The sequence below is a fragment of the Osmerus mordax genome, chromosome 17, assembly GCF_038355195.1.
Source record: "Osmerus mordax isolate fOsmMor3 chromosome 17, fOsmMor3.pri, whole genome shotgun sequence".
In the NCBI taxonomy this organism is placed as follows: domain Eukaryota; kingdom Metazoa; phylum Chordata; class Actinopteri; order Osmeriformes; family Osmeridae; genus Osmerus; species Osmerus mordax.
The window spans coordinates 8,164,172-8,179,218 of record NC_090066.1 but is presented as its reverse complement, the minus strand read 5'-3'; the positions used below and the strand labels follow the sequence as shown (position 1 = coordinate 8,179,218).

Here is a 15,047-nt window from a genome sequence, read left to right as displayed (position 1 = left end):
CAGCTGACCTCGGTGTGATTTGGTTCTAAAGACGCTGGATCTTTAGAGCGGTGCAGTAGTTTAGGGGGTACCAGAGATGTACAGTGTGTGGCACTTACCTTTGTTAATCCAACAAAATGGAGGACATGTGGTCCAGCTGGTTAATTGACCCCCCCCCCCCCAGAAATCACAGTGTGCGGGAACAAACCAGCCCCAAACGATTTCTGACTAGAAATCGGACGAGAACAGGGTGCATGTCGTTTTAAATCACTATCACGCCTCGAAAAGAAAACCCCAAACGAAAAAAAGGTGTTTTCACGTTTTTATTCAACAAATCTCCGACATCCCTTGTCAACGCATTCGGTGAAGGAAAACCCCGAGAAAATACTCAACTCAACGCAGTGAACACCGAAAGGTACAGAGTGGGAAACGCACCCTTAAAAGCCAGGCTACGTTTTGTGTTCAGACTAAACATTTGTCATCTGTTCCGTTTTATGTGAAAGAATGCTTTGTTCTCCGCTTGATGCTTATTTTACAACTCACAGGAGCACTTGCATAGCGCTTTGCCTTAAACCCTCCACCTCTCCGGATCAAATATCACTTCAAAAATAACACATTGCTCACAGAAAGTACACGTGTATAATTCACTTCCAAGTAAAGGGCTTTCGGTACACTCGGAGGCAAAAAATAAGACAGCACATGGACGTGTATTATCAAAACCTTTCTTCTACGTTTCTAGGACAATGTGAGCTATGTGAGGCCAAGTTTTTAGACCTCAGACTAGAGTTCAAACCTGGGGAATTAAGGCAGGCGGTTGTTTCTTGGTGTCTGGGCAGCTTTTGGCTATGGTAACACAATGGGTCCTTGAGTGGACGATTTGAGCCTGTGTTATTTCAGATTGTGGAGTTCTCTGACTGATATATTATGGTTGGGAAGTATTTGGTCTGTGTCTGGGGTGGAGTAGAGTCTAGGGTCCTGCTCCTGTGACTTCTTTAAAGGGGCCCCTCCCATTCTCAAGTTGAACACAGATCTGACATCATTTGATAGGTGAAAGTACAGTAGCGAATTTGTTGGTTTCAACTATTACTCTTTCTGGCAAATCACAATTTTTTTCGATTTGAAGTCCTGAGTTTCGATATGGAGTGGCCGTGTTTGGGTTCCTGGTGTCTGTCCAAGCTCCCGCCTGTCTCAAAGCTCTGGTTTCCCCCCCGTGGGAGGGCCCCCAGCAGCCCCGGCCCCCTCCCCATCAGCGGGGGGGCTGGAGGCGCTGACAGCGTCCTTCTTGGACTGGAAGGCCAGCGAGGCGGAGTTGATGCAGTAGCGTTTCCCCGTCGGCCGGGGGCCGTCGTCAAACAGGTGTCCCAGGTGCGCGCCGCACTGCGACACAAAAGGAGGGTTAACCCCAACTGGCAACCCAGGTCCAAGCCTTACACCCATTCGGCATTGCCTTTGGGGCTTCAGTGGGTGAGAGGAGTGAGAAGGGAGGAAATACAGCTCACCTGGCTGCAGGTGGTCTCCACCCTGTGCATCCCATAAGAGAAGTCATCCGTCACGGCGACAGACTCCTCTTTGATCAGGTCGAAGAAGGAAGGCCAACCTGGAAGGTTGAGAAGACACTGGATAAAATACCGGTATTTACATTACCTTTAGTACTCTAATACTAGTTAGCCCTGGTGTCAAAACAGGTAAAAAGGGGGTGGGGCTGTGTGGAGGGGAGGAGCCTGTGTTCAAAGAGGTGGACAGGGTCGACGTAGTCTGCTGTGCTGCATGTCTCCAACTTGGGATGCTCGGCCTATCCAGCTGGACGCCTGTGCTGCTCTGAGGAAATGTGTGTTCGGTCTATTTTTAGAGCGTCTGCTGTGACTGATTATATCTTTGTATTGCACGATCCGATGGCGCTCGACTTGTATGCATTTCAGTTGGAATGCTGAAAGTCTTTGTCTGTATGAGATTGGGTGGGCGTGGCGCGTGCGCGTGTATGAGTGAGAAGGAGAGAGAGAGAGAAAGAGAGAGACAGAGGGAGGAGAAGAGAGAGAGGCCAGAGAGAAAGAGAGGATTCCCCCACCATTCCTTGGCTTCATCCCCAATTCCTCAGCAGCCGCCAGTCTGCGGGACAAGTTTCTCTTTATCTCAGGCTGCCAAGCCTGGCCCGAGCGTTTATTTTTATAGTTCCTTCCAGCTAGACGCTCAGTTTCACCCCCCTCAGACTTCCCTTTCATTTCTTAAGGAGACCCCAGCCTACCTCATAATTGAGGAGTGGTGTAGAACAGGCAGACTATTAAACAGAAAACACAGTTCAATGAGCTGGGAATCTGAGGATGTTTAGTAAGCTGTGTTTGTCGGGTCGAGAGGAGAGTGCCCCCTGTTGAATTTGAATATCGATGGCCTTTCATACTGAGTCTTAAAAGGTATTTGAATTGACATTTATAGTTCAGTGGTAAAGCATTTGACTGCTGATCAAGAGATCACAGGTTTGAAATCCCCCTGTATATCGCTTTGGATAAAAGTGATACTTTACTCATACTATTATATTATATAGACTATTATCCTTATGTATTGTGACGCACAGCAACATTACAACACAGCAAAATAGCAACATTGTTAATGTTATTTCAGATAGACTAAGAAAAAGAGAATGCATCCTGTCGAGACGGAATGGTACAGGATGTCGTTTGCAAACTGCAAAAGCAGAATATAAAATAAATACTTGGAAATGTAAAATGTAATCTATTGGATTAGCTATATTACTATCACTCGCTGTTTCGGTCTCTGTCTCGGTCTCTCTCTCTCTCTCTCTCTCTCTCTCTCTCTCTCTCTCTCTCTCTCTCTCTCCCTCTCTCCCTCTCTCACCCTCTCTCTCTCCCCCTTGCTCCCCCTCTCTCTCCCCCCCTCTCTCTTTCTCCTTCTCCCCCTCTCTTTCTCTCTCCCTCTCTCACCCTCTCTCTCTCCCCTCTCTCTCTCACTCTCACTCCCTCTCTCACCCTCTCTCTCTATCTCTCTCCCTCTCCCCCCTTGCTCCCCCTCTCTCTCCCCCCCTCTCTCTCTCTCCCCCCCCTCTCTCTCTCTCCCCCCCTCTCTCTCTCTCCCTCTATCTGCTTTTCCATGAGCTGTTCATGTGGAGGCTTTCTGTCCCATAAAAGCGCTGAGGCCCCGCTGTCCCTCCATGGGTGGTCCTGTGAAGGGCTCCCTAGGTAGGTCGGGGGCCTGTCTCGCTCTGTCACAGGAAAAGAGGTATCACTCTGCCCGCAGCCAACCACTGGCCGAGGCTCCCGCTCTCCTTTCCACTGCAGACGGCCTTTAAAAGGAGCCATCACGTGCAGACAGCCCCCCAGCCCCCAGGCCCCCCCAGCCCCCAGGCCCCCCAGCCCCAAGGCCCCCCAGCCCCCAGGCCCCCCAGCCCCTCCATTATTGAGTTATTGAAGACAGAAAAAGTCCACAGTACGAAAGGCTCTCGATTCCGTCCTGTGGCACATGGATAGACAACACTAGTGCGAGGCACAAGGCGACAAATGTAACATACATTATATTCTCGGCCGTCGAAAAGGCTTAGAGCCTTACGCTCATCTTAACCCGAGACAGAGAGGTTCAACTGAGCGCAAGACGAACCCGAAAAGACACCCCCTCCTCCGATGCTTCTCTCTGCTAGCTTCATTTGAAACCCAAGCGATACGTCCAATGATTTGTAAATCAGACGGGGGAGGAGGAGGAGGAGGGGGAGGGGATAAACAACCACACAGACAGTTTACACCCCTTTCTTTCATCCTGAACGTTTACCCAGAGTTCAATAACCACCAGCACGTTACCGGTTCATTGCTAAATAACACCATACTAGCAACTCTAGGGGCGTCAGGTGGCTGAGCGGTGAGGGAAGCGGGCTAGTAATCTGAAGGTTGCCAGTTCGATTCCCGGCCGTGTCAAATGACGTTGTGTCCTTGGGCAAGGCACTTCACCCTACTTTCCTCGGGGGAATGTCCCTGTACTGTAAGTCGCTCTGGATAAGAGCGTCTGCTAAAAAAAATGACTAAAAATGACCTAAACTCCTTTTCCCCTCCACAACACAGACATGAGACCCGGATGGACCATGTGTAGAATATCAACTCAGGCACAAAGGCTGCATATGAAGATGCTATCGGATGATAGCATCTTCAGATAGTGGATGAGGGCCAGATCAGGGGAGAGGGGGAAGTTATGTAGCAGGTCTGGGCTGAGGAAGGCCCACTGTGGGGAGATCCTATCTGTGGTCAAACAGAAGCTCTGGAGGCTGGACCTCCAGTCCCCTGTGGTAGACCAAGCATAACACAGCTCCCCCCCTCCCCCTTCCCCACCTCAACCTCCCCCCTCCCTCCCTCTCTTCCTCCACCTCCCCCTCCCAAACATACCCCCAAACTCCCCCTTACCAAACCTACCTCCACCCCTCCCGACCCCCACCTTTCCCCTCCAAACCCACCTCCCCCCTCCCAACCCACTCCCCACCAACAACAAAAAAACTCTGATTGCTCCCTCTCTGGCCCTCCATCCCAGCTTGGAAGAGGACGGTTGGCTTCAACTACAAAGCCCTGAGAATCCACTCAAACACAGGAAACTCTCTCGGGGGAATAGAAGAATCCTATGACTCAGACCAGGAGAATCCCAGTGGATGGTTACCACAGTGATCTGATGGTGCTTTATCGCCAGGCCAGTGCCCCTGTGAGCACAGCAGTGTTGGGGGAGATCTAACAAAACAGGAAGTTGAGTATATATGAGCCCTGGTTGTGGCGTGAGGCAGCAGGCAGCAAACTGGACTGGACTTCCCAGCCTCCATCTGGTGCCTGGACCTGACTGGAGTTGGAGGGTGAGGACAAAAGTGCTGTCTGACAACAGTCAGATCAAGGTCCAGATGTTCTGATTGGGTTTGTAAAAAATAACAATAAAAAAAGATTTGAGGCTGCAAATACTCTTCTGTTCTTGATGACTACTTTTATCGATGGGAGATGAACACATCTCTAAAAATACAATTACCATGAAAAAAAATGGGCCGTGGCGTCAGGGTTGAGTCAACGTGCCTCCCCCCTCTAGTCTTCCTCATGACCTTCCTCACTGGACACACTCCCATGTCACACTGGACACACTCCCATGTCACACTGCACACACTCCCATGTCACACTGTACACACTCCCATGTCACACTGCACACACTCCCATGTCACACTGCACACACTCCCATGTCACACTGCACACACTCCCATGTCACACTGGACACACTCCCATGTCACACTGGACACACTCCCATGTCACACTGCACACACTCCCATGTCACACTGGACAGTGAAAGACAAGTGTAGAGAGCTGAGGAGGATCACTGAGACCAGATCAGTTTTACCTTGAATACAGTATGCTCACTTTTTTATGGAACCACCCTGACCATAAAGTTTACATTCATCATATTTCTCCAGTGACATCATCGTCCAACGTTACATTAAAGTATGCCCTAATTGCCCCAAAAGACAAGTAGTGTCCAAACCCCCTTGCAATTAAAAAGAAACTGAATTCCTAAGGATTAGACGTGACAGAACCCACATGTTTACTGGCAATAAATTCATCACAGAATCCCAGATAGCGTTCATTAAAACGACTTTGAGGAAATATTTTAATCTCCTTAAGTCGTCCAGTTATTTTACATGGGGGGGGGGGGGGGTGTAATTCACTAAGATGAATGGCCCCAAAGCCCTCTCTGGACCTGTTTCTTAGAAGCTATTAGACAGATGATGGTGAGCACACTCATGGAGGTGTAGGTCAAGCTCTGGATTCCTTGGTGTGAGAGAGAACAGATAAAGAAGCTTGCAAGAACTCTGCTCTCTAATTTTCAGCTCATGTTGATGTCTGACCTTGCTTGGGAGCTTCGCACTGCACCGTGTGGCGTTGTGCGGAACAGGCAGTGTTGCCTTTATAGGAGCGTTATGGGTGTGTGTTGAACGGTCAGGCTCAAAGCGCTGTGTTGCCTTGACGTTGGACGTTCTGCGGTTCTCAATGTGTGTGAGATGATCTCACTGTGTAAAAATCTTTTTTAAACATACCTGACCCGGAGTCAAATTTCTTGTCTGACCTGCAAAAGAGAGAAAAGATATGATTTGCTGAAAAATGTAATCGTTATCATGCGTTTTTTGTATTTTATTTTAAAGGTTTGTAAAAAGCAGGCTGTATCAGTGAGTGTTACAAGTCTCCTCTCACAAGTCTTTAAAACACCCGCTTTACAGCAAGAGCCCCCCCCTCCCACCCACGCTTTCTCTACCAGTACACAATAAGCAGGCACTCTGTGTCCTCTGAGAGCGTAATAAGGGGGGCTTCCCCCCCTCGCTTGTGGGAACATTGTGCCTGAGATACCGACTAACTCTCGGCTGTAAATTCAGCCTCCTTTGAAGCTCTCCACCGAGCTGTGGGAAAATGGCGACCTGGTAATCGCTGCCAAGACGAGTCTGACGTGCTGTCAGGTAGCATTAAACTTAGCGGGTGTCTGTCAGGCGGGCCGCGGTCGGGCCGGGCCGCGCCGCGTGGAGACCTCTCTTGAACCAATTAGAGAGAGAGAGAGAGAGGGGGGGGGACAGTGGCTCGGACTGAACAAGCTGGGGCTACTCTGGTAGCCATGTGCATGTCTGCATACACACACACACACACTCTCACATACACACACGTTTGCACACACACACTCACATACACACGCACACTCACATACACACACTCACACACAGGTAGGCAGGTGGGGTGGAGGGATACTTGGTTGCGTACGTGCGCGTGATTAGTGACGACGTCGCCCCGAAGCGCAGCCGCACAAGCACGGCGGATCTGAACTTACGTGAACAGAGGTGCGCCGCACACGACGCAGGCGTAGGTGCCCTCCTCCTTGTTGTCGGTCAGCTCTCCTCTGAAGGCGCTGGGGAGAGAGAGGGCCGGACAGTTTACCTCTCGCCTCCGAACCACAGGTCACAACCACCTGGAGATTCATGACGCATGTGTTCGTGAGACAGCTGCTCACGGTTGCGTCACAGCGACGAGAGGAAGTACGGAACTGCATCGGTTACAGACAGGTACGCCTGGAGCTTTGCATAGGTTGTGTGTCTAAAAGTACAGTTTGGCCGCCGGGGATGAATATGGGCCGCTTTTAGCTTCTGGGCAAAACAGTCAGGGTTGAGGCCGAGGCCGAGCCTGGAGCCACAGTGCCTTGTGCTGGCCAGAGAAGGGAACACCTTGGGCTCCTCAGCTTCACTACTCCCTCTCTGAGGGCCTTGTGGCTGAGCCTGAACCACGACACAGGGATGGTTTTGCGGGGCATTTTTAACATTCCTCTCGCAAATGAGACGATAAATACTTTCCCCACGTGTGTCCCGCCGAGGAGGAGACGAAGGAGACGGAAGAGACGGAGGAGACGAAGGAGACGGAGGTGACGGAGGGATCGACAAAGTCAAGGACTTCCTTCCTATTTTCGGCAAATTCTTTTCTTTGTGGGGGGGTGGGGGGAGAGGGGGTGATTGTGCGGACACTGGCTGCCCCACGGCCATGACCAGGCCTCGAGAATAGGTCATGCTGGCTTTATGATCAGTCTGACAGTGGAATGTGTGCGTCAAGAAAAAAGAATTTAGCCTCGCACATGGAGCAGACTCAGAGGCCAGCTAGCACGGTGCACTGGGGAGGAACAAGGAAGAACGTCTCAACTTCCAAATAATGTCCAATCGAGAAATCCTCCAAAAGTCACAGCTATTCAGCTACACACACATGATGTAACGGGCTGTTTACAATTTTTTATTCTATGCCAGTTGCCATGTGTGAAAAAACTTTATTTAACTTGTTTTTTCAATCTTCATCTAAGGGGACACCCATGTGTGTGTGTGTGTCCTGCTGCCTCTACCTCTCAGTGCCTTTCTCCTGAGTGACGTGGAACTGCACAGGCGTCAGGCGTTTCCTCAGGTCCTCCTGAGAGAACGACACTGGCCAGGTCTTCTTGGTACGGCATGTTCCTGCAGGAGAGGGAGGGAGGGAGGGGGGGAAGGAGGAGGGCAATTCAGTGTTTCAGCCCCACTGCTCTGACTGGGAGCAGGAGGGGGTGGTAGGGGGGGGGGGAAGGGGGTAGAGAGGAGGGGCGCATGGTTTCCCCCTCCTGTCCCACCAACACCCACCCCTGTAACGGGGAGTTTACCCCACACAGCAAAAGCCAGTCACCCACTCAGGCTCATCAGCAACAAGCACTCGGCTAGTACATGTGGATGGGCTTGACTACATCTGGTGTCTCTGTGTATGCAGGGAGGTCGATTTGTGCTACAGCCAAAGCATGTCACTGGGCAGACTACAAATCACCTTCCTATAGGATATCTGTGTAATAACATACCAACCACGATTCAAGTTCCTATAGGCTTTTTGTGTAACGACATACTCTCCACGGTATTTTTAACCCCTTTCCTAACCAGGTAGCCTGCTTAAAAGGAGTTCTTGTGGGATGGTTATGTACAGGGATGGTTATGGCAAATACTAAATAAGTAACAGAACAAATATTTGTAAATGTCAGTGTTCGATGTTTTAAAATGTTTTCCCGCACGTCGCTTTCCACAGTTCCATAGTTTGATTGATTTTCTCTTCCAGAGACTAACAGACCTAATAAAGGATACCCATCAATGTCATAGACAGTAAGGTCTTCATTAAAATGACTAACCTAGCTCCTTATAGACATGTAGGCCTATTAAAGGATATCTACACGCCAGGTGGAAGTATTTTTGTTCCTAATATAGAATATACAGACATAGTACGGCAGCCAATTGTGAAGGCAGCATGGGGGGGGGGGGGGGGGGGGCTGGATTGGGCCAATTCCATCTGTATGCCATTTACCTAAGGGGACACGACTGCAGGCTTAAATTACAGGGAATTGGATTGCAATTTCCTAGCATTGTACACTTTCGCCTTCACTTTCCCTCTCTGCTGTCCTCCATTGATCGCTCAGGCTTTCTTCATCAAGGAAATCACGGATGAGACAATATTTCGGTACTGACTCTGCGGCCATATTGTTTTTTTTTTTTGTGTTTTTTTCACAGGACGGGACTTTCCCCAGCGCGGACCCTGCCGTTGAGGTCGTTGGCTGGGTTTAGGGTAAGACGGGGGTGGGGGCTCTCTCTTCTCATGTCGACTATGTGGAGAATTCTACCCCCCTCCCTCCCGAAAAAGATTGAAACCATGTGAATGGAGTAAATAATGGGAACTTTAAAGGGCTCACCGGTGAATGGACTCCATTGATGCCCTAGCTCTGTCCCCTGGGTAGAACGTTACTTTTGACACACGAGGGTCTGGAATGGGAGGGGTAGGGGGGAGTTGACTTGTTCAAGACATGTGTGTGTGTGTGTGTGTTGGGGGGGGGGGGTCAATGGAATGAAGCTGGGTTACAGACCTAGCTTCATGTTCAACTGGCCTGATACACTCTCAGATTCTCTTAATTCTCTTACATTTCAGAAGAGAGCGCCGAAATAAACTTCCCCTTTGACTTTGGAGAACTCCTGAAGCAGTGTTTCGCAGAGATGCTTCTGGAATGTGCCCTGTGCCGTACTCTGCAAATGATGTGGCTTTGGTGCACTCAGGGGTCACCCTCCAAATTAACACCATTTTTTTCCGACATCCTGGATTTTCAACCTCAAGTGTAAATATTGTTTCCTAATTGTAAGCAAGGTTTGTTCTTCGCTACCCCCTTTTGCTTATTTGAACTTGTCAAACGTATGGATTTCCTTCCTTGACCCTGGCTTTCTCCTCCCCCTTGCTTTAAAGCCGTTCTCCCGCCCCAATCAGCTATTCTTCAGAGACATACCGAGTCGAGGCATTTCATCGATGACTGCGAACATAACATAAAGCGTTAAAGCACATCAAGCTCATTAAAAGAACCGACTGAGAATGGCAGGGAACGGATTCATCCAAATGAGCCTCTGAAAGGTCCGCTGTTTCTATGCCAGAGGGCCGTAACCACTACACATGACCGTTAGCAGCAGTGAAGCAGTGACTGGGGATGTGTAGCTTTCTGGACATCTATGTCTCGGGATCCAAACTCTTCTCGTTAAGAGTGAACAGTTCGATTAAATCAGTGTTAAGGAACACACACGGTGCATGCAAGCTTGAAGAGAGGCAGGCAGTGAGCTACTGGTTAATTTCATGAGCAACTGAAAGAGCAGTCCAGGCTGGAAACACAGAGAAAGCACAGTAGAATAGGTGAGACGGCTTCCCCTCCACAGAAAAACACACTTTACACCCAACACATTTCTCATCTTTCACGTTTTTGTTTTTTGTTTTTTGTCACCTCAGACCACTCAGTTGTGAGTGTGTTTTTCTGCCATAGACAACATCACACGCACAACTCCCTTCGTGAACCAACACACAGACACACACGCGGCGGCAGCAGTGTGTTAGGAAGAGGCAGAAGAGGGGCTCAGAGCAAGGGGCACAGCAGGCACACACAGCACCCAGTCCACCTGAGGGGAGGCCGCAGGGCCGCAGAGCCACAGGCTGGCTCTTGGATATCAGGTGCAGCAGGTTAAACCCAGACATGGCTGCTGACGCTGTCACCGGTGACGATGAGGACGATGAGGACGACGGCGATGCTGGAGAGGGAAGGAGAGAGAGGGGGACAGAGGACAGAGAAGTGCGCCCCGGGACGGCCCCCGCTACAACACTTCCAGGGAGGGGCTACGCTGGCTCAGACTGAAAGGGGGGGGGGGGGGCAGGTCGAGGAAGAGAAACAACCACAACATGGATCAAACATGTTACAAGGTTAGAAGACACAGACACACACAGTACAGGTGACACCTCTGGCCCGGGGTCTGAAACCGGTCTGTTATGCAGGGACAGTGTTGACGATGGTTATCTTACAAGAGGAGAAAATCGACGGGCCAAAAAAACGTCGAGTCACGAAGGACAGGAGAGGAGACTTGACTTGTAACCTTGTTCCAGAATGTGAAGGAAAGCTATATTTTGTTTTTCAGACAACGATCAGGAGAGACACTGAAAAGGGACGAGGGAAAGGTTAACTCTGCGTTTGGATTTCGGAGACAAATATTCCAAGATGATTCCAAGAAGTGCAGTGTTTTGCGCGTGGCTGTCTTTGTACCGTGTGCACGTCGCAGCCAATCACAGCCAACCTGAGGTGAGTGAACGATACCGCGATTGAAACATCCAGACATGATCCAGCCAGCCATGGTCATGACTTGACCCAAGCTGAAAGGCTTTGGCGTAAGACCGACACTACTGGCCCCTTTTTCACAACAGTGGCTGTAGCACAGATACCTGGGTGCGATAGGAGCTACACTACCCCAACTACCCCCCTCCCACCCCTGCCCTGCCCTCCCTCGCCCCCGGATGAAACCCATCAGTCTAGGGAGGTCTGAGGGAGGGTTAGCTTAGCTTAAAAGTGATTCACTTACACATTGGCTCCCAGAATCTCCTCAACGTTATTAGGTTATGTCAGTCTGATATAAATCAATACACCCAAACATCAACAGACCTCCTTAATCTGACCTCCGCTCCTGGAACGGCGTCTCAGAGGCTACTGAAAGCATCGCTATACTAGAATGATGCCCCCCCCCCTCCCCCCCCTACCACTAGTCCTGCTGGGTGGGTCTGGCAGTGGGAGGTGGTGGTTACTCTACCTAGCAGCGTGGCGGGCAGAGTGAGGCGCGGGGCCGCAGCCATGGGGGGGCTCCTGCCCTGCCTGAGGGCCAGGCGAAGAGCCGCGCAGCCCGCACGTCTGAGCAGGACAGCCATGGCACACACTCACTCAGGCACAGAGAGAGAGAGACAGAGAGAGAGAGAGACAGAGAGACAGAGAGACAGAGAGAGAGAGAGAGAGAGAGAGAGAGAGAGAGAGAGAGAGAGAGAGAGAGAGACAGAGAGACAGAGAGACAGAGAGAGAGAGAGAGAGAGAGAGAGAGAGAGAGAGAGAGAGAGAGAGAGAGAGAGAGAGAGAGAGAGAGAGAGAGAGATAGAGAGATAGATAGATAGATAGATAGATAGGGAAGGATTGGGCTAGGAGAGACAGAGAGTGGAGGAAGGGAGCATCAGTCTGTGGTGTGTGTGTGTGTGTGTGTGTGTGGATGCTAGTGCAAGCTGCACGTGTGAGACAACTGGTGAGAAACGGAGCAAGTGTGTGTGAGAAAGTGTGAGTGTTTTGGTGTGGATTTGAGGTCACTGTGGATTTAGGACGGCTACAGAGCGGTCTGTGCTGACAGAAGGAAGTTGAGAGTATGGTGTGAGCCCCATCTAGAGGGGAATCTGGTGATATCGGCAAGTCGTGTTTCAGGGCTGTGAAAGAGAGAGAGGGGGGGGGGAGAAAGAAAGAAAAGGAGAAACTAAGACAGAAAGAGACAGTGAAAACAGAAAGAAAGAAAGAAAGAAAGAAAGAGAAAGAAAAGGAGGGAGGAATAGAACTGCAGAGAGGTTAGTACAAGTAGCCATGAAATATTTTGGATTAAAAAAAATATTAATGCCTGTTGTATTATTATTTTATTATTTTGCAATAGAACTCGAAATTGTAATTATGCACTATGCTGTTCTTGCTGCCCTCATTATATATAATATAATCCAAATACATTATCTAAGCGATCCATTAGTGTAGCTAACCTCACATTGCTCTCCTGAATTAGCCAATTCAACTGTATGAACGTTAAGCAGATTGCAGTTCCAAAACCAAACACAGGGTGGCACACCAAAGGGATCTAATTTCAGACTCCAACCAGCGAGGAGAAGAATCCATGTTAAGGGCCACTGGGTCAAAAAAGAAAATGAGCGAATAGTATAGTCATGTCACAATAACCAAAAAGGGTTCTGACTATTTTTTTAAATAAATGAACAAAAAAGGACTCCTCATTTTTATACTATATACAGTATGTATCTCAAAGTTGATGCTTCCCCTAGTTGGTCTGGTTGGATTAGACCAACCAGACCAGGCCAGAACAGCTTCTACTAAGTAATACTGCAACCTCCAGGCTTCCAGACCAGCCCTATCAATCTATGCAGTTGATCCAGCCAGTTGGGTCACATTCTTTGCTCATTGACCTATGGGGGTAATATTAATATGTATGCTGCAGATAAGGCTCGGCCAATATTTACTCTTCTGGGTCTGAGGACACACAATTTATCAGCTCACACAGGGAACATAATACATAGCACATAATACCGCAAGAGAGGGTGAGCAATATTGGTCTTTCAGGGTAAAACACATGAATGCACTATCAACCCTGTTAGGTATATTGGGATTTGTCGTTTTTAAAGCCACAATAGTGTGCATGAAGTTGCATATAGCCCATATTTCTCACTAGAATTCAAACTACACTTATTGATGAAATGAGTGCTCTTTTTTTAGCCTGCTGGGAAAAGTATGCTTTGTCTATGTAAGTGAATGTGTGATCAACAAGTTTAGCATGCTGACTGCTTCAGACCTTATATAGTCATGATCCTGACTGCTCTAAAGTGGCTCTGACTAAGAATAAACGGAAGAAAAAAAAACTATAGACAGATACCCAAGCAAAACGTCTAGTTTTTCTCATTCAATACATACTAGAATTCTACTATACTACCAGATACTGATGATAGGGGTTCTGGTAATAGAAATTCTAGAATGAGTTGATTGATAGCAAGCCTTTCCAAAAAGAGATCAAACTCAAATGTATATGGATGAGCTGCAGTTAAGCATGCCACAAGCTATTTAGCATGGCAAAGGACTTAAGTATTTTGATGCAGTGTCAGCATTTGAGCTTGGCACAGCAGGCAGTGCCTATTGTGCAAAGTTGCCTTTGTCAAAGACACAATGAACAATAACTGCTCTAAGAGTGGCTAACCAGAAGCCTCTTAACGGTCACTATAGGATGAGCTGTCACTCAATGGCTGAGACTAATAACCACCATAGCCTGCCACACTTCAGTATGTGTGCATGTGTCCGTGGGTGTGTGTGTGTGTGTGTGTGTGTGTGTGTGTGTGTGTGTGTGTGTGTGTGTGTGTGTGTGTGTGTGTGTGTGTGTGTGTGTGTGTGTGTGTGTGTGCGTGTGTGTGCATGCAACTAAATGTCATGGGTGCAATATGATAATATTTTACAATCCAAGAACACTTCATTAGTAAAGTTAACAGTTGATGGTTTAGAGTGGTTAGTGGATATGGGGTTAAAAGTGAACAGCTGAAAGGAGTGGTTGCTCAAGTTAAATTTTCTCTCTTGGGTTGTGGTATGTAGCTATTAATCATATTTGTATTAATGTTGCACATTTTAAAGTTATGTACACTATTGGCCCTATCGTTTTTTTCAAGGTAGCGTATAAAAAGCTTGGTCATGGTCTGATGCATTGACATGTATATTGTATTCCTGATTGTATTTATGATAATGATATTACCAAATTTGAGACAAAACAATACATATATAACGTCCAAGCTATGTAGCACAGCACTTCACTATAGGCCGTGATGGTACTGGCTTTATTGTCTCTGGTGACACAGACGTGTAAGTTGCAACAGTGTATCAAATGACAGGATACCGCTTCCAGTGACAATATTCGACAGTAACCCACCTAGCGGTCTCAAAGACAGTCAGTAACAGTAACACATTGAATTGGCTATAAGGAACGCATGTCATTGAATACCATTGACTGAAACCATTTATCGCACATGACAATGACATGTTTGTTTGCCATTGATGGTGGTTGTTGAACACCCTCGGACTGCTACGGAAAGCCCTGGCAACATCACCGTTCACCATTTTCTATCCTAAACAGATATCCTTATAGCAAAAATTTGTATAAATTGCGCTCTATTGGCCTACCTGTAAAAAGCAGCAGCGGTATGGTAACGTAGATAAAAAAATTACAAACGGACAGGCAGTCAGTCCCGTGTCGGCGCATTTACTGACAACACAAGCGAGCTCAGCGCTGAACTGTGTGTGTACTTCTTAGGTAATGACGAGTGCATTATGGGAGATTCCGCTGCCCAAACAATCTCCAAATATGAGCAAGATGCGAGTCGGGTTTCTGTCTCATTCTGTCGGACCATGCCGCCAACTAATCTTTAAAACTGGCCACTATTTACACGTGCATA

The 15,047-nt window shown here is 48.4% G+C and overlaps 1 protein-coding gene across 4 annotated transcripts; it reads right to left on the bottom strand.

Annotated features, from left to right (window-relative positions):
- Nucleotides 1-289: 289 nt before the first annotated feature.
- Nucleotides 290-14,898, bottom strand: msrb3 (methionine sulfoxide reductase B3). Of its 4 annotated transcripts, none has more exons than XM_067254408.1 (7): nt 14,776-14,898; nt 10,448-10,676; nt 7,858-7,966; nt 6,808-6,885; nt 6,032-6,060; nt 1,479-1,576; nt 290-1,356 (listed from the first exon to the last, which is right to left on the bottom strand). In XM_067254408.1, exons 2-7 carry the CDS (start codon nt 10,521-10,523, stop codon nt 1,168-1,170), a joined length of 579 nt encoding a protein of 192 aa, XP_067110509.1. In that variant the 5' UTR covers nt 10,524-10,676; nt 14,776-14,898; the 3' UTR covers nt 290-1,167. The 4 variants fall into 4 exon arrangements, with proteins under 4 accessions (XP_067110509.1, XP_067110510.1, XP_067110508.1 ...); XM_067254409.1 differs by lacking the exon at nt 14,776-14,898 and adding an exon at nt 10,845-10,980; XM_067254407.1 differs by lacking the exon at nt 10,448-10,676 and having other exon boundaries at nt 14,776-14,897.
- Nucleotides 14,899-15,047: the final 149 nt, after the last annotated feature.